This window comes from Gopherus flavomarginatus, chromosome 6 (genome assembly GCF_025201925.1).
Source record: "Gopherus flavomarginatus isolate rGopFla2 chromosome 6, rGopFla2.mat.asm, whole genome shotgun sequence".
Lineage (NCBI taxonomy): Eukaryota > Metazoa > Chordata > Testudines > Testudinidae > Gopherus > Gopherus flavomarginatus.
In genome coordinates this window covers 108,521,156-108,546,825 of record NC_066622.1, presented here as the reverse complement: position 1 = coordinate 108,546,825, position 25,670 = coordinate 108,521,156, and the positions used below count along the sequence as shown (strand labels likewise).

The 25,670-nt window shown below is 40.6% G+C and overlaps 1 protein-coding gene across 4 annotated transcripts in view; it reads right to left on the bottom strand.

The window, feature by feature from the left end:
* Nucleotides 1-25,670, bottom strand: part of IDE (insulin degrading enzyme) — a 112,276-nt gene that overhangs the window by 61,540 nt on the left and 25,066 nt on the right. For all 4 annotated transcript variants that reach the window (XM_050959329.1, XM_050959330.1, XM_050959331.1 and 1 more), the window contains exons 2-9: nt 25,309-25,493; nt 23,490-23,697; nt 21,535-21,704; nt 15,360-15,482; nt 8,443-8,555; nt 7,801-7,963; nt 4,052-4,144; nt 3,358-3,449 (exon numbers count right to left, since the gene is read on the bottom strand). In XM_050959329.1, coding sequence (XP_050815286.1) covers nt 3,358-3,449; nt 4,052-4,144; nt 7,801-7,963; nt 8,443-8,555; nt 15,360-15,482; nt 21,535-21,704; nt 23,490-23,697; nt 25,309-25,468 — 1,122 coding nt within the window. In that variant the 5' untranslated portion in view covers nt 25,469-25,493. The remainder of the gene's footprint in view (nt 1-3,357; nt 3,450-4,051; nt 4,145-7,800; nt 7,964-8,442; nt 8,556-15,359; nt 15,483-21,534; nt 21,705-23,489; nt 23,698-25,308; nt 25,494-25,670) is intronic.

Here is a 25,670-nt window from a genome sequence, read left to right as displayed (position 1 = left end):
TCAGTTGCTTACCAATTTAAATAACCAAATGAATCAGTGTATTACCATTTTTTGTACACTATCATATACCATACAATAACTGAAAATCCCGTGATTTTATATCACTGGGTGACGACTTCTTTCGACAGTAGTCCAGTGATATCGGCTATTACATTCAAATGCTTCAAAAAGCAGCTCACCTTCAGAAGGACAAAGAACAGAAAGGTGGCAAGATCAAAGGCTTGTAACTGCCAAGCAGAGCTGACTAGGAAGGCTCTGCTCCCAACCCAGCTCTGAGACTCCTCTCTCCTGAAATCCTCCCCGACTCACACATGCGGGGTCTTGCAGCTCCTAGGCCCTAAGCAATAACATTTAATAAATCCATCACCTCCTGAAGAAGATTCTTGATGTACAACTTCTCTTACAGACAAAGTCTTATCAGGATTTACATCAATTTCTTACTACTATGGGCATGTTAAATATTCAAACTGGCTATAACAAATATTCTTTCCGTTCTTCTTAGAACACCTAGAGTACAACATATTGTTGACTTTTGTATATGTTTGAAACATGAAAGGCCAAACTCTCCTCTCAGTTACACAAAAGTGTAATAATTATTATTTGACATTAGTTGATTCCAATAATGTTTCTTGGATCCATACCACCCCTACCACTGTTCACAGTAGAGAACTATACAGCTAAGTCATATCCTTCATTACCAGAAAAGCATTTTGATTTAACTTATCAATATTGTGATTTATCCTCCCTCCCAAAAGAGCATGATAAAAATCTCTGATTACATTTTCTATTTTTATTTTTTATTTTTTTGTAAGACTGTATATCTCCTGCAGTAGTTTCCAGTTAATTCTTACAGAAAGTGTTATATTGTTTATGGAAACTGAGCCTAAGATTGTTTTTAAGGCCTGTAAAGCTTTCATGCTCTTTTCTCCTCTCTTCACATATCCAAATCCAAGGAAACTTCATAGGGAGTGGGGGTGGGGGGGACCAAGCTGTTGAAATTTAATGAGCTCTGGCAGCTGTGAGAAGGCTATGCAGGAGAAAGTAAAATTTACACAGCAGGATCTTGAGAAAGAGGAGCAGCAACATGGAACTGAAGAAAAATTCTAGAGTAGGGATCAAGACTAGAGGCTGAGTGGGGATAAACTGGAGAGGTTGATGGGGAGAAGCAGAAGGAGGAAGCTGCCCAATTAGCATATGTGAGCAAAGGGTTGGAATCCAACAGGAACACTCATCCAAAATAGCACTTTGGCAACAGAAGTTTAAGTTTTTGAATGAAATATTCAAAGTGTTACAATGAACAAGAATAAAGAAACTAACACCTGCACTTTTCCCTTTTTTCTCCTGATCAGTCAGCCAATGGTAGAAACAGAGAGGCAGAAGCCTTTCAGAGCACCTGCAGAAGGCATAACAAGGAACCAGGAGGGCGAGAAAAGGTTTTCCTGGTGCTGCCTTTAACCATATGAACTGGAGAAATCTCCCCTCAGACTGTATTACAAAGAGAGCAAAAAGAGACATCTCTTTGCAAACCCTTGGCATACAGATAGCAGGAATAAAGAAGACAACGGTTGCATTGCTGGTCCCTCTACAACAAAAGGATGAAGAGACATAATAGCAGGGGCTCCTGAAAGCCATGCGGTTGAAAAGCAGGGGTTTGATGTGAAGTGGCAATTGAAAGGGAAGAACTTAAAAAATGAATTCACTAAAATGGGAGTCCTAGTTAGTGTAATTCATGGTTACACCATGTAAGTTATCTTTATACTCTGTAGTTTGTATTTTGGTACAACAGGTAATCAGTGTTTCAAATCATGATCATACAAATGGTCAATAGTCTCATGGTCAAGTGCTACTAGTTTGACAGAACAACATGTATATTTGCTTATAATGGCTAATTTGCAGAGTAATATACATATCTACACAAAATAAAAAAACCACACAAAACTTCACACCTAAATAGAAAAAGAGAGAGAGAAAGAGAAAGGCCTTCCTCAACACTGTTACAACAGGGGGAAAGTAACTTTTATCTTCTGACTGTCAACAAGGAAAGATTTTTAAGGGACCTTATGGCCATCAATAACAGAACTCCCTAAATAATTTTAGGTAGTACATGTAGCAAAAGTAAGTAAAAGTATTCAGACAGAAAAAATGATTTTTTTTCAGTCGACTCTGTCTCTCTAAATTCCTGCAGACTGTGTGAATCCAGCACTGACGGAAGAAAGAAACTGCAGCTAGGGCGTAGCACAATATGGGAGGAATAGAGCTGATAACATTATATTTCCTTCCAAAATGTAGTCCCACAAGACCTCTGTCTGTGCACCAAGGACATTTTTTTTTTTATTTAGTAAGTACCTCGGGAAACAAATTAAATTTTCTCCAGTGTACAACTAGCTGTTATAGAGTTACAGTCTATGGCATTCTGCAGCTTGTAAAGCTTTGAAATCTAGATATGTACATGACTGGATAAGACCCTTAATCATTCTATACATCTGATATTATCTTATATCTTGTCAAGTAGATAAAGATCTTCTGAATAGTCTAACGGGAAACTATTACTAGTTACTAAGTTTGACAGGGTATAACTAAGGCCCTGATCCTGCAACATTCACTTGCATGAGTAACCCCTTACGTGAGTAGTTCCAGTGACCCAATGGAAACACTCTTATGAGTAAAGGGTTGTATTACATTTCACATCACCACTGAGAAGTGAAATTTTATTACTCAGTATTAACAAAGCACTTTCCAAGTTTGCTATCTATGTACACACAATCACACAGAACTAGACTGCACTTTAATAATTAGTTCTGTAGAAGGTGCAGGATACAGCTCTACTGCCCAGGAGGAGTCCAATCAAGTAATTTCCTAAGCTCTTGTTCCACAAGGTAATAGAGAATACTAACCCCGCCCCCCCCCACATGCCTGTGCCAACAGAATTGTGCCCGTTGATACATGGGGAAGAAGGTGGTCCCATCCATTCCCCACTCACCACCCAGGTGTGCAGTTCCTGTTTTCTCCCACACCTGTCATAAAGATGGAAGAAAACCAGGCAAGTGCATTGAGGGGGGATGTAATACTTCTGACACCTCTATGCAGCCACAGAAGGTAGGACTATGATCTAGACCACTCATCTGGCTCAGAAATAGCATTTTGTATTTATATTTAAAATACTGGTGTATTCTAATTATAAAGTTCTGCTTTAATTTTTTAATAAATGTTATAGTGTCATACAAACTGCTTCTGTAGATTTGTGAAAGAAATTCTAATAGGGATTGGACAGTCCTAACAGGAATTTAATCCTCTAACATCCAAATTCTATCTATAAAAACAGATTAATAGAGAATTGCTACTATAATATAAAACTACCTTGCATTCTTGGAAAACCCATTCTTGAGGTCCTTCTGCACGTAGTTTTTGAATATACTGAAACATGTGCAAAATTATATCTTCAACGTGCACTGAAAAACAAAGATTACACACTTAAAAAATTCCTTTCTGCATCTTGAAAAACAATGTCTTCACCTAAAAAAATAGACTTAAAAAAATTATGAAAAAAAAAAGTCTTCAACTTTGGTTAATTAGGACTTAATTCAACAAGGTATTGAAGTATGTGCACGGTGAAATGAAATGAGGAATGTGTTTAAGTACCTTATTGAACCAAAGCTTTATTTTCTATATAATAATACTTTGAACAGCTTAATTTTTCTCTGTGCATATAAGCATTATTATTTCAATACAGATTTATATGGTATGTACCATCTAGCATGTACAGTGTAACAGCTTATTATATCTGAGAAATGAATATCAAACATTTCTTTTGTGAAATGGTCTTATTCAATACATTCATTTACAGTTGGTTTCTCACTGCTTGGTAAACAACACGCTTGTCAACTTATTAAGAGGATCAATGTCCAGAACACTTTCACGGGGCACAGTCAATGTACATAAATGTATCAGTTTGTAAGTTCTTAATATAATTAGACTCTCTGGATAAGAGAATAAAAGCCAGAGTGCATCTTGCTTTTTAATAGAGGAGACTGAAAAACAATTCTTCACTTACAAAGCCCTTCCTCTGTCAGGTCCACGTTAATGATGAAGAACATGAAACCTCTAGCACCTTCGTTCTGTCCTCCAAAAAGAGTATCTACCCAGCCTATGAAATTAAGAAGAAAACATATTTCAAAAACAGTGTGTTGATTTATGCTGTTTCTCTAAACATTTTCAGTGATAGTAATTTATATATACACATATGCACTCTGAAGAAAATGTGAGTCAAACAATTTATATGTGGAGTACCTATTTCATAGACAGGTTAAAAGAAGGATTAAATACACACAATATTATCAAAAGCTGAAGAGGATATGTGCATGTAAACTGTAGTCCCCTTGCCAGTTTGGGGCTTTAGAGAAGCAGCTCCCAGAAACACGATCCCATTCATGGAGAGATCCAGGCAGTTTGCCCCAGCTGATGTGGAAGAAGTCCGGTAATACTGGCACCGGCTGACGGCTGCTGGCGTTACCACTGAGTCAAGAAGGCAGCATGCTTCTCCCATTGTATTGACCAGGAAGAAAATCAGTACGGTCCACATGCAAATCAACTACTGGATACCCAACAACAGGACTATTCTGCCCAATACAGGATGTCATGAGTGGATGATTTTGGATTGTCTGACTGGGTACAAATGGCATTTGTACTGTGTCTATTACTAGATTCCAGTGGGGGTAGAGTTCAAGGAGAAAATTGCCTTCATTTATCCACTAGATTCTACCAGTTCAAGCACATGGACCAAGACATCCCAGGTGTCTCGGCCACATTCCAGGGACTGACCGAGAAGGCAGAGAGAGACTGATGGCAGTCTTCGTATAGCTTCATGACTTGGCCACATTCAACAGCACCTAGAGAAGCATGAAATTTGGCTCATGAAAGTCCATGATCAGCTAAAAGAGAGTGGGTTGAAACTACAAATAGTAGGGCTATCAATTAATCGCAGTTAACTCGTGCAATTAACTCAAAACAAATTATTCACGATTAATCGCAGTTTTAATCACACTGTTAAACAATAGCATACCAATTGAAACGTATTACATATTTGGATGGTTTTCTACATTTTCATATGTATTGTATTCTGTGCAGTAATTTAAATTAATGTGTATATTATTTTTATTACAAATATTTGCATTCTAAAAATGATTAACTAAAGAAACAGTATTTTTCAATTCATCTCATACAAGTACTGTAGTACAATCTCTTTGTCATGACAAAGTACAACTTACAAATGTAGATTTTTTTTTTTTTGGTTACATAACTGCACTCAAAAACAAAACAATGTAAAACTTCAATGCCTACAAGTCCACTCAGTCCGACTTCTTGTTCAGCCAACTGCTAAGACAAACAAGTTTGTTTACATTTACAGGAGATAATACTGCATGGAAGCATGTCCTCTGGAAGGGTGGCCGAAGCATAAGGGGGCATATGAATGTTTAGCATATCTGGCACGTAAATACCTTGCAAAAAGCCTTACATCCTACACACAAATGCCAGTCTTAGTGGGCATGAAGCTGTGCTTTACAAGGAGCATCCAGAAGGGTAACATTGTATAGCCATTTGCTAGCAAAAGACCATTAGACTCTGAGAAATGGTATGCTGCTCACAAGTTGGAGATCCTTGTGCTCAAGTGAGCAACGGTAGAAAAGTTTCATGACTAATTCTATGGGGTGAAATTCCAAGTTAGAATAGATAACCTGCTGACCTATGCACTCACTACTGCAAAACTGGGTGCAATAGGATAAAGTTGCGTGTCTGAGTTAATAATTCATGACTTAAGCCTGAAGTACCATCCTGGAAATATAAACATTGGTGCAGACACTCTGTCATGTGTAGACCACAACAGAATAGAAACCCTTAACAGAACTGCCTGAGAAAATGACTGGACTGAGGCGTGACTGAGTGTCTAGTTGTTGTATAGACATATCCGAGAGGACAGCCCCTCTCATTACTATTTCTAGTGAAGCAACAGAGCTAGTCTCTCTCTTTGGAAACAGACTAAGAATATTGGGAATACTTTAGTCATCGCTGACCACTTCACAAGGTATGCACAAGCTTACCTCACAAAGTATCAGCTTGCCAACATATTGTAGGAAGAATATGACAACATATTGCGCATTACTGGTTACCTACCAGAATCCAGAGACCACGGATGAAATTTTGAAAGTTGCCTCATCAAGAGCTGCTACACCTCATAAGAGTACCAAGAAAAATTAAAAAAAAAAAAAAAAAAGGAACTACCCTTTATCACCCACAGGGAGACCTTCAGAAGTAGAGGTTCAACGGCATGCTGTTAAAACATGTTGGGTACACAGGACTCTCATCAGAAACACAATTAAAGTCAATGTCTCATCTTGTATATACCTACAATTATACACATAATGAAGCCACTGGACACTCACCTTAGCTTCTAATGTTTGGTCAATAAGCTATCTACCTGTAAAACTTTGTTTTGGCATTTCTGCTAGCGGACTCCTACTCGGAGTAGTAAAAGCATGTCAGCATGCACGGACTTTACTGTAGAGGCCTAAAAGAGTGTCCTTTTATCACTGCTACCAAAACATCCTTCAATCCTAGATCTCTCCTCTGAGCACCTGAAAGTTCGATTTAGTCAGCTGTGGTAGGGAAGCAATGTACAGGCTTGTGAAGTAAACATACACATGTGGAATAGCTTCTGGCTGTATCCTCAACTGGCAAATATTATGCCCTACGTTGGAAGTTGTGGGGTGCCCTTAAAGATTACTATCTGGCCCACGGCCCTCACTTCAGATGGAGACACATCAGTTCAGTATACTGTTTTCAACAGACTACCCGTCTAAAAGAACAACTTCAAGAGACATATCAACAGGTCACATCCGCTGCACAACAGAACAATCATAACAACAAAACACTCTATGGCCCCCAGGCCAGACACCAAGAATTGCAAACAAAAGACAGAGTCCTCATCAGAAACTTGCACATTTTTGGGACACACAAAACTGTAGAAAGTGGAAATGAGCCACACACAGTCAAAGAAAAGATGCCTGGCCTGCCAGTCTATCCACTCAAGATATAGAAAGGAATGGGTCCCTCTACTATCCTGCATAGAAGTCATATCCTGACAATAGGATATTTGGTGAAGACACCGGTCAGGACCTCCTCACTTTCATCTATTACCACACAACAGATAATATGAGGGCATTGTTGATCTTTTATCATGCCTTGCAATCCTCATTGGCCCTAAGATGGGTCACTGAGCCCCTTAAAGAGAAGGAATAAGAAGCTACACCACCCTTGAGAATCAAGGGTGCCCCAGAAGAGGCACAGAAAAAAAAACTCCTTCTGAGAAAGCAATATGTATAATTACCATAAGGGAAATATCAATGTATATATTTCTTTGCAGTTGTTTTGGGCATGAACTTGTATTCTGGTGGTAATGGATATCTCAGTGGTATACACTGTAGGCATGGATGGTATTCAGTAAAATGGTTTTGCAGTTAATAATTTGGCTAAACTTTAATAAAAATAATGATTGGTAAATTTCTGTACCTATCACAGTAAAATGGGATCCAAGAAACAATAGTTTCAGTATTTGAGGTTTTCTTTGTAACCAAACAGAGAAAAAGGAATACCTAAGAAATGCCTTAGAATTAAGATTTAATTTATTTTGATTTCTGATATTTAAGCTTTTAATTTTCAAAGGTCAACCTCAAGTGAGATATTGCTCCGAGGCTTAATGGCATATTTAATGCACTACTTTAAACAGTTCACTTCCAGTGGGCTTACCTTTAGCTTTGAGTTCTGATAAAAGACTTCCTGGACCTTCATGCCCAATGAGATGACCAAGGTAATGACCAGGGTTTGATTTATAGTATTTCTGAAGGTCCGGTATTGGAAACGTGACATAAAGATTTCTAATGTCCTTAATAGGTACCACTTTGTAAAGTTGCTAGAAGTAAAAATAAAACATTCCATTAATTCTAGTATTTCATCTTTTCAGGAGCATGTATTATACCCTCCTATACACATTGTTAACTACATACACACCTATATCATACGAAAAAAAAACAACCCAAAACATTTACTTAAGAGTTAAGGCTACTTATGTGCATTTCTTATCAACACAATTGTTAAAAATTCAGAAACAAATTAACCAACATTTACAATCATAGCAATCTCAACTCACAAGCCTTTGCACCCAAACACATATTTGGAATCTTCATTTCTCAATTTCTCTCAATCACATTCAAATGCACAATTTTAACTATGACCTTAGCTAGATTAAGCTGTATTGTCTATAGACACCTGTAGTAGTAGTAGTAGTAGTAGTAGTAAAGTGTATGATGGTGTTATTTCTACATGAAAAAAAAGCAGGAACACAGAGTTAAGGTCTTCAGAGAATGTATACCAGAAAGTCTCACAACTTACCCGAAGATGTTCTTCTTGGAAAGGATGTTCAGGAAACTCTGGTAATGGAACATTTTTGTTCTCTACTTCTGAAAATAGCTTCACTACCAAACCGGTCAGCTCATCCAAGGATTCTAAAAGAGAATAATTACAAACAGCACAATCATTGTCAGAAAATTCCAGCAATCTGGGACTTATATATTTCTTTTAGAAAAATAATAATTATAAGATTGGACTTCATGCCTCTCCCACCACCACCACCACCACCACCACCAAGTGGAAAGAGGGAAAATATTCTGAGATTTATTTTTATTACTTATAGATAAGGTTTTGTGCTTTATAAACAAGCTCTCAACTGTGGTTAAAATAAATTCCAAACTAAAAAAGTCTTTAAGTTGAAGTTAAGACTGCCAAGAACAGTTCAAGAGATGACATATCAACCGTATAAACACATACAAACATTAAAAACTATTAACATGTAAAAAACATAATTAACAAAGAATCCAGTATATCGATCCTCAGCACTGCCCCATGCACCTTACGCCTTTCCAGAGTGTGAGTTTAATTGCCAAAATTCAAACAGTGGAAAACCAGAAAATACAGAGTTAAAGTGATATTTCCAATACCACCTTAAGTTTGCCCCCTTGGTTCTCTACTCTATGGAGTCCCTCAAGGAGATCACAACATCTTACTCCTCAGCCCCTGCCAAGCAGCAGCAAACCTCCTGGATCAATGGTGCTTCACAGAGCACAGTGAGAGTCTGCTGGACAGTATGAATAGGAGTGCTGATTTGGAGTTGTCCTGCAAGCGGAGAACATGGCAATTTGGTTGGTGAGAGGAAAGGAACTATTAAATTCCCAGTTCCATTGCCATCCCCACAAGGCAAAGTTTTCAAATGTTTTGGTTTTGGTTTTTCCTTGTAATGTTAACCTTTTTATTTATTAAAACTTTCACATTCTAGAATGGCATGAGGAGCACTGGGCATCTAAAACCTTCACTCCATGGTAAAGTTTTTCTGAATGTGAATTTTCCATGTTTTTTCGATAAAGTGATTGTGAAGAGGCAGCTTATGGCACTCCTTCCAGTACCTTAGTTACCAGATAGAGATACTGCCACACGGGTCAGGGGAGTCCTAGACTGTGTATTGCTTTCAAGGCTTTCAGCAGATCAGTGCATTTTAGACTGGCCCTTGGTATCAGACACTAGAGGAGTTCAGGGGCCAGAGAGAATACATTTTTGTGTGGATATTGCTCATAGTTTTTAGCTGGATCAACAGATCCAACCTGCATAAACTTAAATCATGGGAGTCAACCAAGGAGGGAGAGTTGAACTTACGGTCACTGACACTGCAGATCACTACCACTTGGCATAAGCTAGCAGCTGAGTTGTTCGATAGGTTAAACACTCAGCATCTCTCTTACTGAACTTGTCCATGAGGAGCCTGAGCACTGAGCTGAGCATGAGACTAAGCTAATTTTCCTGATCTCAGCTCCCCACCCAGTCTCAGTATTATGTGCCTACAGGATGCATTGAACCTACCTATTTTCAGGTCCCCAAATCAGCAACCTGTGTCTGTGGTACACATCAAGCATGCCCATTCTCAGCTCTCCAGTTCTGTTTCACACTATGTACCTGCGACATGCGCAGAGTATATCCTCTCTCAGCTACCCTGTTTTCAGTGCTGCAGGTCTGATTCTAAAGCACTCTAAAAATTAAAGCTCACTTGAGGGAGAGGCTTTATCCTGGGAACCCCGCAATACACTGTGTCTAAATTTGCACCTTGTACTCTGATGTGGCATAGCTATTTTCAAAGCAATCTGCCTACACATTAGAGCACTCTGAAAAATAAAAGCAGTATCTCTGAAACCTTTTGATTAGGTGAACCCAAATTTATACCTCAAACTGTATCCCATACTCTCAGCTGGTATATCACATTTCAAGATGACCTGAACGTTTCTGAAAGTTTTAGAACACGCTGAAACCGACATGCTGTGTTTCAATTTCTGGTTTGCATCAGCCTTATGCACCCTGAGCACTGAAAGAACCAGGAAGAAATGGCAGTAACTTTTTTAAGATTGCACTGTGAAACTAGTTCACTAGCTGAGATCAGGGGAAGGAAACTGTTGTCATTTTCATGAGAATCCTGCCTACAGATTCTTGCCTAACCACGGGCAAAAAAAGAGAAAAGGTTATAAGAATTAGTGAATTTTCAAATGAGGTGTTTCAGGAATCTCTTCACCCACTGACCCCAAATTTGTACCATTAATTCTATCTCTGGCCCTGATGTGGTACAGCAATTTAAGACAATCCGTCTACGTGCATTTTAGAGAATACAGTAAGCTCCATTCTCATTCTTAACAGAGTCACTAACACGCACTGCTCCGTAATAGAAAGCCTAAATTAAGGTTATATAAGTACGGTGACACAAACCTTAACATTTAATTCATGTACACAGACTATTAAAAACACACTCACAATAACCAGCACCCAAACAACTAATACTTTGTCACTGCTTTTGTGTTAGTATTTTAGGGTCCAATCCAGCTTCTTGAGTAATAAGACTTGGCTGCAATCTTACATAATTTTATAACATAAATTTAGATATTTGAATATATGTTTATATTTGTCCTGCAGCATTAAATTGAGGGTTCATTATGACATGAATACTTCCTTTTTTAATGTAATGGATATTTTTATCATCAAGTATTAGATTTATGTTAAGTCTATGTTCATAAAAGAGTCTTATCTCTAATGATATTCATCTAATTAAAGTTGAATTAATGGACTTACTAATCAAGATACAAAGAAGAATGAAGAAATCGATACAAGGCGGGACTTAAAGCAGCAGGCTACAAGTTTATTAAACTCATAGATGTGACGATGGGGAGTGGTGATGTTAACAGGGTCCACTGCAAGGTTAACTGCCCTTTAGACACACAACCACATAGAGTGAGGATCAGCCTAGGTCGTCCCTTACTAAGACAGAATTCAACCCAGCTATGGAGTCTACTCACAAAGGGGAGAGAGAATATAGAAAAGGGGTGCCTCGGTCTGCAAAAGAATCAAGATCTCCTTGTACCGAACAGAACAATGTGGACATGCCGGCCACCTCCTTGGTCCTATGCTTGGGTTTACCTAGGTGTTGGCCTTTTATCACACTGGATACCAGCCTTAATTTATTACCTTCATTAATTTCTCTCTTTTGTTCTATTTTAAATTACTATCTAATATTCTTTTTAACCTTAAAAACCGGGCTTCCAGGATGCTCCAAGGAAGCATAAAAGCTTATCAGATGCCATGCCAATTTTGCCCAGCAGAAAAAAAGATTCCATCTTGACCTCAAAAAAGATGATTTAGTCACATGCAAAGCAAGCCCAAAAACAGCTCTGATAGGTACAATAGTACTGTTAAAAAGGTACTGTTAAAGGTAACCTGCAAAAAAATAAAAAATAAAAATATTAAGGGCTTTAATTATTTATTGTTATGCTTTGCTTTCGTATCAAAAATTTTTTCCACTCCTACTCCAAAAATGTTTTTTCATTATACTTGTTTTAACACAGAAATATCAAGTCCCGTTTTCCTAGGCCTACTCTACATTACAGTTCGGTTGACGTAAGACAGTTTATGTTGATCTAACTCTGTAAGCATCTACACTATAATGTAGCTCCAACCAATCTAAGTCTCCCATTTTATCCGCTTAACTCCACCTCCACGAGAGGAGTAGCACTTGAGTCAATTTAGTCACAGTGACACAGTGTCCATGTGGACCCTGTGTTACTTACATTAACTGTTGACTATCAGTCCTGCGTGGGACTCACAGCTGGAGCCCGCCCTGTGCCAGGGCTGATAGCTTGGGCTGTCAGTCCCCCGGGTGGGGGCTCCGGCTGCGAGCCTCAGAGCAGGGGGGTCCACAATGCCCCACTCAGTTAAGTCAGTGGTAGCACTCCTGGTGACAACACGCATCACTGACAGGAGCATAGTGTGAACATGAAACCTCCCTTTAATTACTGTGGTGACTGTACATTGACTTAACTTAAGTCAACTTAATTTTGTAGAGTAGAATACCCATAGAGAACCTCCTCGGAGGCTTAGAATATGTGTATTTTGGAGTTCTCACATCTTTACTGAAAAAGTAAGCATACTGAGTCTTTAACAAAAGACATTTAATAGCTATCATGTTAATTGGTTATCGAAATTAAAGTATCAACAACGTTTTTAAATAGTGATTAAAAAAATCAATTGCCTTCTCACAGACTCTACTTTCAAGCTTTTGCAATCTTACTAGTTCTCCATTGATCAGAGTTTTTTTTCAGGACAAACAAGTACTGAATTTACAATCTCAAAAATAACAATCAATGAATGAAACAATAAATAAATAACATAGTTCTTAAACACCTCCACCCTCCTTCCTATTAGGACATCTAAAGCAGTGGTTCTCAAACTATGGGTCAGAACCTGTTTTAATGGCGTCGCCAGGGCTGTAGTTTAGATTTGCTGGAACTCAAGAGCAAAGTCTGAGCCCTGCTGCCTGGGCCCAAAGCCAAAGCCCGATTTGCACTGCTTCATCCCTGGGAAATGAGGCTCAGACTTCGGTTTCAGCCCTGGGCAGCAGGGCTCAGGGTTACAGGCCCCCTACCCAGGGCTGAAGTCCTTAAGCTTGGTCCCTCCCCACCTCCAAACTGGAATGGCGGGGCTTGGGCCCTCGCACCCAGAGCAGCGGGGCTCTGTCAGGCTCAGGCTTTGGTCCCCCTTCCTGGGGTCATGTAGTAATTTTTGTTGTCAAGAGGGGGTCATGGTGCAATGAAGATGGAGAATCCCTGAGCTAAAGGAAACAAGAAAGAGCACCTTAAAAACAAACACACACACACCAACAGTTTGCAGGTTAAATTAAGGCTCTGGAAAAAAGATGATCACAGTTCTTTAATCAACATGGAACATTACAAACCACATGTGCAGCAATACTAAAGCAGGATAGCATGAGTCAGGCATGCGAGGCCTGATCCAATAGTTCATACTTGCACAAAACTCTCATTAAGTAATACATAATAATAATACCACCTAGCTCTTATACAGTGCTTTTCATCAGAAAATTGTAAAGTGCTTTAAATGGAGATCAGTATTTTAGAGATGGGGAAACCAAGGCACAGAAAGGTGACACGAGGGGGAGGGTAATAGAACACAGGCAATTCAGTGGGCCTATAGTCATAATCCCACAAACATAGTTAGTCAATTAATTACATAAATTGAATTTCATATTAAAAGATAGAAAAAGACGAGGTACCACAGAGGTTGATGATAAAAAAAGCAGATGACGGAAAAAAGACAACTAAGGGGGGATATGATAGAGGTCTATAAAATCATGACTAGTGTGGAGAAAGTAAATAAGGAAGTGTTATTTATTCCTTCTCAGACCACAAGAACTAAGGGTCACCAAATGAAATTAATAGGCAGCAGGTTTAAAATCAAACAAAAGGAAGTATTTCTTCACACTACTCACAGTCAACCTGTGGAAAGAGGATGCTGTGAAGGCCAAGACTAACAGGGTTCAGAAAAGAAGTAGGTAAGCGCAGGAAAGATGGGTTCATCAATCGCTATTAGCCAGGATGGGCAGAGATGGAAACCATGTTCTTAAGTGTCCCTTGCCTCTGTTTGCCAGAAGCTGGGAATGGGTGACAGGGGATGGATCACTTAACGATTGCCTGTTCTGTTCATTCCTTCTGAAGCATCTGGCACTGTCCACTGTTAGAAGACAGGATCATGGGCTATATGGTTCATTGGTCTGACCCAGTATGGCCATTCTTATCTTCTTATGACAGCATATACTCTTAGTAGCCCTGATTCAGGAATATTCTTAAACATGCAAGTAGTCTCCATGAAGTAAGTGGGACTACTCATATGTTTAAGATAAGGTACTCAAGCACATGCATTAACTGGGATGTACAAGTCATCATACGGTTTGTTTATGTTCCATGCAATGTTGAATGTCATTGCCGTAGCAATTTTTTATTTTTTCTCAAAAGCAGTATTTTCTAAAAATAATTTGACAGTTCATCCTGCTGTTCTTCTTTAAAGCATGAGTACTATCAAATTATGTTACTTAAGAGACAGACAATTTAGCAAAATCTATCAAATTCCATTATTTTAAAAATTAAATAATTTATCTCACATACTTGGAAGTTTGAAATTGAAATATCTGCTTATTGAATTTTGTCTGATCATGTATGCACCCCCATTTACATTATTGTAGTGTGGCTCATGAATGCTGGTCTCCCAGTATATTTAAAAGTTTTTCAACACATTGTTATTAAGTTTCTTGAAACCCTCACAAAAAATATGGTCCTGATTCTAGATGGTGTTGAGCATCGGCAACTTCAACTGACTTAATTTAGAATTTGAGTGCACAGCAGCTCTGAAATAAAGGCTTCGAAACTAATTTCTAAATTTCTATAAAACAAATATCTAGATTAAACTTTGGCTCTATCTTTGCTTATAGATCATTGTGGAATTACACAAATATGCATAGGAGAAAAATCACAAATTATGCAAAGTATTTTCAGGCTAGATCTGCTAAACTGCTTGTGGTAAATTTCTAAAACCTCTCTTATCTGAGGCACAAGTACTCCTTATCTTGGAGCATTCCATAGCAAGTTTTAGGACTGGGAAAAAAAATCAAAAAAATTCTGCACAGATTTACACACACTCAACTGTGCAGGCAATGAGTATCCTCACTGACTTCAATGGGACTGTTCACAGTGCATAAAATTAAGCACATATTTACAGGATTGGGACCCCAGACTCCTTTGTTTAAAAGCCTGGAGGAAAAAAAAAGTCTTAACTTATTTAAGTATGACTTATTTTCTTCTATAAGAAATCAAATAATAAATGTAAAAATCATACTCAGCTAACCAAGAAACTACCATTAAAAGTTTGGCACTCACCCCGTCCTAGGACACAAATAGTCATTAAATTTGATGAATAATAAGTAGAATGGAACTTCAACAGCTCTTGTCTTACATCTATTCCTTCTTTAGTTGGTCTAGTTTCCAAAGTGAATTTGTTCCCTGTAATACAAAGGAAAACTCATGAAGATATTTAGTGCTGGACATACACACACATTATATGAATTTACAAACTGAAAAACACTCTCTGATTACCTTGTGTTCTAGGTGCATGCACGAACTTTTATTTAAAAAAAAAAAAGAACATACCAAAAAAATAAGATTGGATCAATATCAGCTAACCTCATCAGGACCAATCAACTCTTCCATCCTCAACCCACTCCTTTCTTAAAAGGCTGGGAAAATAGATAACTTTGCAGTAAAACTTACAGGTCAAACAGACACTTTCAAATAAAGGAAAATTCCCTTTTAAATAGTCATTGCTATTGATTTTTGAAGGTGTCACATTAATGTACTGATGGCAACTTTTACTGTAAGAAAATATTTAGGTTTGCAGTTAAAGCAGCAGTCTTGTCTGCTGCAAGAGTAGTGAGGGGACACTAGAAAAAAATCAGATTTTGTGAAAAGCAAGCTGATCGGAGTTGGATTCTAGTCCATTCCACTTCACTTGGTAATCTTTTGTTGCGGTCACGTGGCTGTAAAAGAAATATTCTATATTTTTACATTACAGCCAAACAAAGAATTCAGAAAACAGGAGCACTCAATAAGAAGGTAGGAGTGTAGAAGCAATAGGGTGGAGGGAGATAACACAGGATATGCAACAGCAAGAAGCATAAACATGCTATTAAACAAATCTCCAACACAGGTAGCAATTAACATACATCACCAAGGCAACAAGTAAACACCAGGTATAGTATAAACCTGCACCAGAAGTTGCAGGTACATAGTCTCAAGACTTCAACCAACTAAGAACCACAGGTAGCCAGTACACAAAGTCTTCATGAAATGATTTATTACTTCTATTTTAAAACTTATATTTGAAATTGAAGTAAAAAGAGCATACGAGCACATAAATATAGTTCTTTAACCGTATTTGTTTTTAAAATGTTGGTTGTTTCCTTTTCCTGATCTCCCTCTACCTCTGCTAAGCAGACAGACCACAGATGTCAGGAACTTACTGGCCTTTACAGAGCTCAGCCTGAAGCCAGAATGCAAAAGTACATGTTCCAAAGACTCCCCTAAATGTTTAAGTCTATCATTTCCATTCCCACAGAAATGGGCAATGGATTGGCAAAAACAGGGTAAGGTACCAGAAGATTGTTTTATAAAAATTGTGCTGCTAGGATATATACAAGTTCCAGAAAGTGTCTGGGGTATGTGGGTGGGCAGGCAGAGCATCAGACAGTGCTTTATGTCTGGGAGAGGTGGTTGCGGGAAGAGTGCTGGAAGGTATGTGGAGTCAGGGGAGGGAGTTGAATCGCTGACAGATATCTCGGGCTGCTGGATTAGGTGAGCAATGAGTGTATGGGGGTTACTGGAGACTGAACGGTGATACTAGGAGGAAAGCTGGTGGGCTGACTGTCTATCCAGCACGAGAAGCAGCACAAGAAGTCTCTGCTTGGTTGATGGCAGAATAGGTTCCACAATGACCCGTAGTGCCCTGAAGTAGGAATTACAGCCATTTCTACAGCCCAGCAGAATGCATAACATCTCAGCTGCAGACAGGGCTGTCACATGTGTGCATCATGCAAAGTGTAAGACGGGGACGGCAACCTTTCAGAAGTGGTGTGCCAAGTCTTCATTTATTCACTCTAATTTAAGGTTTCGTGTGCCGGTCATACATTTTAATGTTTTTTAGAAGGTCTCGCTCTACAAGTCTATATATTATATAACTAAACTAGTGTTGTATTATAAAATAAACAAGGTTTTCAAAATGTTTAAGAAGCTTTATTTAAAATTAAATTAAAATGTTGATCATCCGCCACCGACCCACTCAGCCCACTGCTGGTCTGGGATTCTGTTCACCTAGGCCGGCAGTGGGCTGAGTGGTGCCTGTGGCTGGGACCCCAGCTGGAAAGGGTCTGGCAGCCAGATCCCCAGACCAGCAGCGGGCCGTGTGGGGCTGGTGGTCGGGACCCCAGACCAGCAGTGGGCTGAGCAGCTCAGCCCACTGCCGCTCAGAGGTTCCATCCTCTGGCTCCTGCCAGCCAGGATCCCAGCTGCCGGACCCGCTCAGCCCAGTGCCGGTCTGGGGTCCCGGCCCTGCCCACATACAGTGGGGACCTACCATCTCCCTGGTTCTAGCCCATTCTCTTCCTCTCTCTGCACTGAGCTGAGAGTTGGAGTGGACTGAGCACAGGGCTGGGGTGAAGGGTCTGGCCAGGAGCTAGAATGAAGGAGTTGGCTCAGGGTTGGGGCAGGAGGTTTGGGTGTGGGGCACTTATCTGGGCAGCTCCCATGTGGTGTGAGGGGTGCAGGTGGGAATGTGAGTGAGGGTGCAAGGGCTCCCATTTGGTGCTCGGGAGGGGGTGGGGATGTGCAGGGTGCATGGGATGTGGGGGGTGCAAGAGTTAGGTCAGAGGGCTGGGTGCATGTGAGGGGGGTGCAGGCGTCAGGGTAGGGGGCCTGGGTATGTGTGGGGGTGCCAGTCAGGGCTGGGGTCATGGGGGAGGCTGAAGGAGTCAACAGAGGGTTGGGTGGTACAGGGCTCAGGGCAGGGGCCTGGGGGTGTGTGGGAGTGCAGGGCTCAGGGCAGAGGGCTCGGTGCGTGTGTGGGGGGGTGGGGGATCAGGGCAGAGGGCTGGGTGACAGCCCCCTCAGAACCCCCAACCCCTCCCCGCTCCTTGTCCCGACTACCCCCTCCTGGGACCCCAACCCCTATCTAAGCCTCCCTGCCCCTTATCGCCTGACTACCCCCCTAGGACTCTACCCACTACCTGTCCCCTGACTGCCCCAACCCTTATCCACACCCCCGCATGCAGACAGACCCCCTGGACTCCCATGCCTATCTAACCGCTCCTCGCCCCCTGACAGGATTTCCAGAAATCTGGACCCATACAACCCCTGCCCCCTGCTCCTTGCCTGCCCCAACCCCTCTCCATACCCCCACCTCCTTACAGTCCCCCCAGAACTCGACTCATCCAACCTTCGCAGCTCCTTGTCCCCGACCACCTCCTCCAGAGACCCCCCACACCCTAACTGCTCCCCCAGGACCCTCCGTGCTCCCCGTACCCTGACTGCCATGACCCCATCCACCCCCCAAACAGACCCTGGGACTCCCATGCCCCATCCGACCCCTGCTGTTCCCTGACTGCCCCCTCCAGAGACCCCCACCCCTAACCACCCCTCAGTATACCACCCCCCCATCCAATCCACCCTGCTCCCTGTCCCTTGACTGCCCCCACACACACTCCGGCGCCGGCCCCCTTACCATGAGGATCCTCACTCATCCGGAGCCCGGTGGCCACCGCCACCCCTGCATGCGCAGCTCCGCCCCACCCCTCAGAGCACTGTGCGCGCAGCAGCACGGCTCCGGATGAGCGGGCAGCGTCTTTCCGCCCCTACGGAGCCAAATGCTGCCCCATGGGAGTGCCTAGCCCCAGCCCCCAGAGCGCTCCCCGCACGGCGGCATAACTCTAGGGAAGGCGGGGGAAGGGGCAGCAGTTTCCTGCACTCGGGCTGGCACTCCAGCCCGGGACCGCGGACCCCACAGCTTGCTGTGTCGGCAGGATTTTTAATGGCACGTGGAGTCCCAGCAGGTAGCCACGTGCCATAGGTTGCCGACCACTGGTGTAAGACATTTGACAACCCTCTGTGTAATTAAAAGAAAAATAAACCACAAATTAAGGCTTTAGTTCTTCAACTAGGATCTACAGAAGGTCCTCTTTAAAATATCTGATTACAGAATTGGGGCCTAAAATAACACTATACGTATTGAGAATTATCAGCTAAGTATTATTACTATTGAATTTGAATAAATTTCAGCCACGCTATCTAGAAAAACATCTGTAATCCTGACCAGCCATAAATTCCCACAGCTAGCTATGGATATGACAGTTGCATAAGGCAGAAATATTTCAACAGAAACTCTTCAAACCTGCAGAAAATGTCTTCTGAAACTTTCCTGGATACCTCTTGGGAGCAGCACAGGGACTTAAAATTATTCCGTCCCACACCATCAGCACAGTACTGATTCATGACCACCGAACCCTGGCTCGCTGAGATTACAGAAGCTTTTCCTTCCTTATTAGAAATTAATCCACAGACACTGGATTTTCTCCCATGGATCATCAGATAGGTAACCTGCAACACTTCCTTTAGATTTTTTCTCTATACATTTTTCAAACTATTTCTTACTTCAGAGGGTCCTTCCTTACTAGGAGAAAGTCAACATGTCCTCATCTAAATGATCTTACCACTTTAGGACACTAGAGCCAATTAGTCAGACACTGCAGCTATTAAACAGCCAGAGAACCCTTCTGAAAGCCTTACATCCAAATGCTAAATATTAACTGAGAATCCAAGGACATCATCATCAATTTTAATAATGTTCTTTCTGCTCTCTTCAGCTGTTAAAGGGCACCTAAGGAGCAACAAACCCTGTAAAAGCCATTTAGCCACCTGATCAGTGTATTTATCCCAAGGCCTCACTTTTCTTAGCCATCTATCCCTGTTGCCCACTGTGATTTATGCTCTGGATTTTGTCTTGATGCTCACATCCAATAATTGCGCCAGTGCTTTCCTGATTTACTTAACCTGATTTACTACAAATCTCAGTTTGTCCTCCCAATGCAACAGTTGTTAGCAAAATGCTATTTGGCTGCTGGCAATTTAAATACTCTTCATCCACTTTCTCTCTCTTTTACAATGATTTACAGTCCCAACTTGGGAGACTCACTTCCAGTCATTACAAAAGAATCGTCTACTGCTGAAATCATCATCATAAAAACTGTCTCATCACCAAACACCTAGTCTTGTATCAGTTTGTTCCATGTGGTTTGTCCAGCTCTTTTTTTTAATCTATTGTGTGAAAGATGTAATGAATTCTCACATCAAACATGTATGGAGGTGTCATAAACAGATAGCTAAGGGTTAATGTCTCTTTCACCTGAAGCACCTGACCAGAGGACCAATCAGGAAACCGGATTTTTAGACCAATCAGGAAACCGGATTTTTTCAACTTTGGGTGGAGGGAATTGAGTGTCTGAGTCTTTTGTCTGTCTGCCTGCTTTCTCTGAGCTTTGGAGAAGTAGTTTCTACTTTCTAGTCTTCTGTTTCTAAGTGTAAGGACAAAGAGATCAGATAGTAAGTTCTATGGTTTCTTTTCTTTGGTATTTGCATGAATATAAGTGCTGGAGTGCTTTGATTTGTCTTCTTTTTGAATAAGGCTGTTTATTCAATATTCTTTTAAGCAATTGACCCTGTGTTGTATCATCTTAATACAGAGAGCACATTTGTATGTATTTTTCTTTCTTTTTATATAAAGCTTTCTTTTAAGACCTGTTGAAGTTTTCTTTACTTCAGGGAAATTGAGTCTGTACTCACCACGGAATTGGTGGGAGGAAGAAATCGGGGAGATCTGTGTGTTGGATTGCTAGCCTGATTTTGCATTCCCTCTGGGGGAATAGGAAAGTACTTTTTGTTTCCAGGATTGGGAACAGAGAGGGGGGAGTCTCTCTGTGTAGTTTCACAGAGCTTGTGTCTGTATATCTCTCCAGGAGCACCTGGAGGGGGGAAGGGAAAAAGGATTATTTCCCTTTGTTGTGAGACTCAAGGGATTTGGGTCTTGGGGTCCCCAGGGAAGGTTTTTCAGGGGGACCAGAGTGCCCCAAAACACTCTAATTTTTTGGGTGGTGGCAGCAGGTACCAGGTCCAAGCTGGTAACTAAGCTTGGAGGTTTTCATACTAACCCCCATATTTTGGACGCTAAGGTCCAAATCTGGGACTAAGGTTATGATAGGAGGGAAAAAGGAAATTGTTTTCAGTTCGATCTTCACCAGTTTTACATAAACAGTCTCAGCATGGATTTTATGCAGAACTTTAACTGGGCATTTCTGCGCCTGGGGAGAGCAAGCATATTTGCATCCTCTACCATTTCTTTCTATCTTTTTCCACCCCATTCTTCCACCTTTGCTGCTGCTGCACTTGCCCCACCCTGGTTACAGCCCTGATCTTACGTCAGCTCTAATAGATGGGTGATTCTATTCTAACAAACCTGTTCCAAATTTACTGAAGGGATGATTGGGATTTCCAGTTGCTTTCTCCAATTGAAACAATCGACAGGCATCATTCATTAAATTATTTTCATGCTCGGAATCAACAGCATTCACCTCCCTTTCCTTGCAGTTCTCATCAAATAAAGGGCATAGGAAAAACTGAGCAAACCTAAAAGAAAATTTTACAAATTTACACAACTAAAATGTAAACCTTTTCCAAGACAGGATTATTGCACATAAAAAATAAAACAACAACAACAAAAACCAACCCCCAAACCATGAAGTCTGAAAACTCATGTAATGTTTTAATTTGTTGTTAATTAAGAGTATAAGACTAGAACCTCGGAACTCCTGAAACCAGTCCTGGCTTTGCCACAGACTCGCTGTGTGGTTTTAATCAAATCACTTACTCTCCTCCTTCTGTTTCTCAAGCTGTAAAATATCAACAATGACTTACTTACCATAGAAGAGAGTGTTGTGAGAATCCAACACTCTTCTTCATACAGTGCACTGCATCCATGGAGGATGTCAAATGTTTATTTTTTAATATTTATTGAAGGTTATATAAATGTTATACAGACTTATGCCAACCTAAGTAAAACCAAACAAAATATATAAACCTTGATCTATACACAATGCCATATTACATTATATCACTCACTATAAATGCATTTCCTGTAGCTGATGCAACTCAGCCCATAAAATAATTTCAATTTTTCATTTGATCATTCATTTAATAACCAAGATGTTCATACTACGTTACTTTTGTCACTTCCATCTAAAAATCTAACTATTCAACATCATGTCATCTTTATCGTTATAGCCCTAGAGGCTCCAACAGAGATCAGAGTCCCATTGTATTAGTTATCTTGCAAACACATAATAAATAAGGCTCCGTATTTGTCACAGAGATCATGGAAGTCACCATTCCCTGACTTTCTGTGACCTCTGTGACTTCTGCAGCAGCTAGTGTGCCTTGCCCAGGAGCCACCTGAGCAGCTCGGGCAGCCCCTGAGCCAGTTGCACCGGGTGCTGCTGAGGCAGTCTCGGGTCCCCCCCGCCCCCTAGCAGCAGGAGTTTGGGTGTGGGGGGGGCTCAGGACTGGGGGTTGGGGTGCGGGACCGTGCTTAGCTGGGGGAGGAGCTCCCCGGAAGAGCGACAGCAACTCTCACTCCTTCAGCTCCTAGCTCCACTTGCTGCCTCTGCCCACAGGCACTGCCCCGATAGCTCCTATTGGCTGTCGTTCCCAGTCAATGGGAGATGCAGAATTGGGGCTTCAGGTAGAGCAGAGGCAGCACATGGAGCTAGGGTCACCGTTTCCCAGGAGCCAGGTGGGGAACCTGCCCCAGCCCCACACTTGCAGGGTGGCCCCCCCCGGGCGCCTTCCCCTTCCCAGCACCTGCAGCACTCCCCAGACTGCCCTCTCGAGTCTATCTCCCCAAGTTTTAGTCAGGGGTATATAGAAAAAATCATGGACAGCTCACGGGCCGTGAATTTTTCTTTACTGCCCGTGACCGGTCCATCATTTCTACTAAAAATACTTATGACTAAAACGTAGCCTTAATAATAAAGAGAGAATCCCTGCCCAAAAAAGCTTACAGTCTAAATAGACAAAAGGCAGGAGAAAGAAAATATTGTCTCCATTTTATAGACAGGAAAATTGAGGCAAAGAAGGCCTGACCCAAAGCCTATTAAAGGTAATGGAAAGACTCCTACTGAATTCAATCAAGCTTTGAATCACATCTTAAATGATTTACCCAAGATCACATGGAAAATCCATGCCTTAAACACAAGTCAACCTTAACAGTCAGTGCTACCAACCCCAGCTATAATATAAGATGTCATGCTGTCAGCAACAGTTCAACATATAATTAAGATGATTTTGTTTGAGATATCACAAATATCAACCAAAAAAAACTCCTCAGAAAACTAGAAGTAACAGAAATCTACTTACCTGTCCAATGCACCCTCTAGATGTTCATGTGACACATCAAAGTAATAATTGGTGTGTTCTTCACTGGTGAAAGCATTTGAACTTCCTGCATGCTCACTAAGAAACTGACTGAACTCATTCTCTTTTGGGTACTTCTTGGTTCCCAAGAACAACATATGCTCACAAAAATGGCTTAGCCCAGCAATGTTTGGGGGGTCTGATAATGATCCTGTGGAGAAAAATATACATTAAAGAAGTCATATTATAACATGTATAGTCTTTTAAAAATAATTTATATTATACTAGTGTGCAATCATGTGAATTCTGTAGTTATAAAACTCCACTTATCTCCAGCCCCACAGTCACAGGAAGCCAAACCCAATGTTCAGAACAAGTATTTTAAAATTTGCAACTTGGTTATCTTGAGAGGGCTCAAACTCTGTTTCTTCCTTTTGGGCCACGCTAGGGTAGGATCACTGCACACTCATGATTCCTAAATTGAGGCCCATGGACCATTTTTAGTCTGTAGAGAACTGAATGATCATATGGTTCTGGTTTCTCCTCTTTGTTTCCAGCAGCTACACTGCATTAAAAGGCAGCTAAGAATACACTAAATGCTTTCCTGATATTACATTTCCATACAAGTCATTGCTGCAATTTCCACAGGGTTGCTATGCAATTGAGAATAGAAGGGAGAAGTGTCACTTCAAAAGGGACTGGAAGTAGTCCATGAGAAAAAAAACTAACTATTAAGATGTGGTGCACACTATGAAAAATATCGATAAACTCTGCTGTAAACTCTGAAATTCATGTATCAGATTTCAGCATTGGAGAGGCTAGCTAGCTACTCTCTGAAGTGTGTAGATATGAAAAAGTCTAGACACTCATTTGTAACACATATCTTTCCTACAAGCTATGGAATATGTAAAGAGAAATATCTTAGACTTTTCAGATCTTGAAAAAGATTGCTTTTCTGTTACTGTAAGAGTCAGAAACAGATTAACTGCCTTTGTCTTTCCACCCCAGGCACTTTATGTCCACACTCTAAAGGCTTGTCTACATGGGAACACACTCAGGAACGTTATGATTAACTTTACATCTTTAGTTAATTCATATGCACAAATTTAAGACATTTAAAATCGTGTGTGGATGCTCTCATTCAGAAGAAAAGTGATTTAATTCTCTGTAATCCTCCAGCTAAAGCCACTTTACTTCTGGATGGGAGCATCCACACGATGGTTAAAGGATCTTTTAATTTATGCACATTAACTTCATACGTTTAGTTAATTCACTTTAATTATCCTGAGTGTTCCTGTGTAGACAAACACTGCCATATCAGAGATTAAGGTTTTCCTCTTGGCACTTTATGCTGCTTTTCTTGCCCTTACTCATTACAATAAACATGCATGAAACAAAAATTTAGAATGGCAGATAAAGCAAGACAGAATGATTTCTTAATTTTTTTTTTTTTTTTTTTTTTTTTTTGTTAAATGGCTCCTTCAAAATGTGGAATCATATGGTTAAAATTACAAGTGTGACTACTAACTAAGCATGTGTTACATCAGGAAATTTTAACCAGCTCTAACAATTTCTAACAAGATTTATGGAGAAATAAAACTGGAACTCCCAATAACCGAAGGTTGTGCAACCTGCTGAAAACAACAACTCTTGTAAATGCTACCATATTTTGTGCTATGTCCCATCGGTTTATTTGCAACTAAAATATTGAAATTAGTGGCACATTGAAAGTAGGTCAGATTCCTTTTCCTCACAAAAACATACTGCAGTAACTACTTGAAATGCAAAGCTAGTGGAATAGAATACAAAATGAATTAAATACCTATGTGTACATCAAGTGCTGCTGAAGACTTATCTGTGGTGGGGTCGCAGATGAGCATTGCTTTGATGCCATTTTCCAGTTCTAGTCCACGATATTCTCGCTTATCCTCAGGTGATTTGATAATTTTGTTTGCTAGTCTCTTAATAGCTGGATTGCTCATTTTGTTATGGGTATTCTTCTAAAGCCTAGAAGGAAACAGTAGAAATTCAAATTCCCAATTCATATTTAAGTAACTATCTCAAAGGATAAATTGTGAGGAAAACCTAATTCGCTGTGCAGAACCCTTAAAACCTGTCCTGTATGCCGAACTGTGGTCCAGATTCAGAGAGATGCTGAGAATCTGCAACTCCCATTAAAATCAG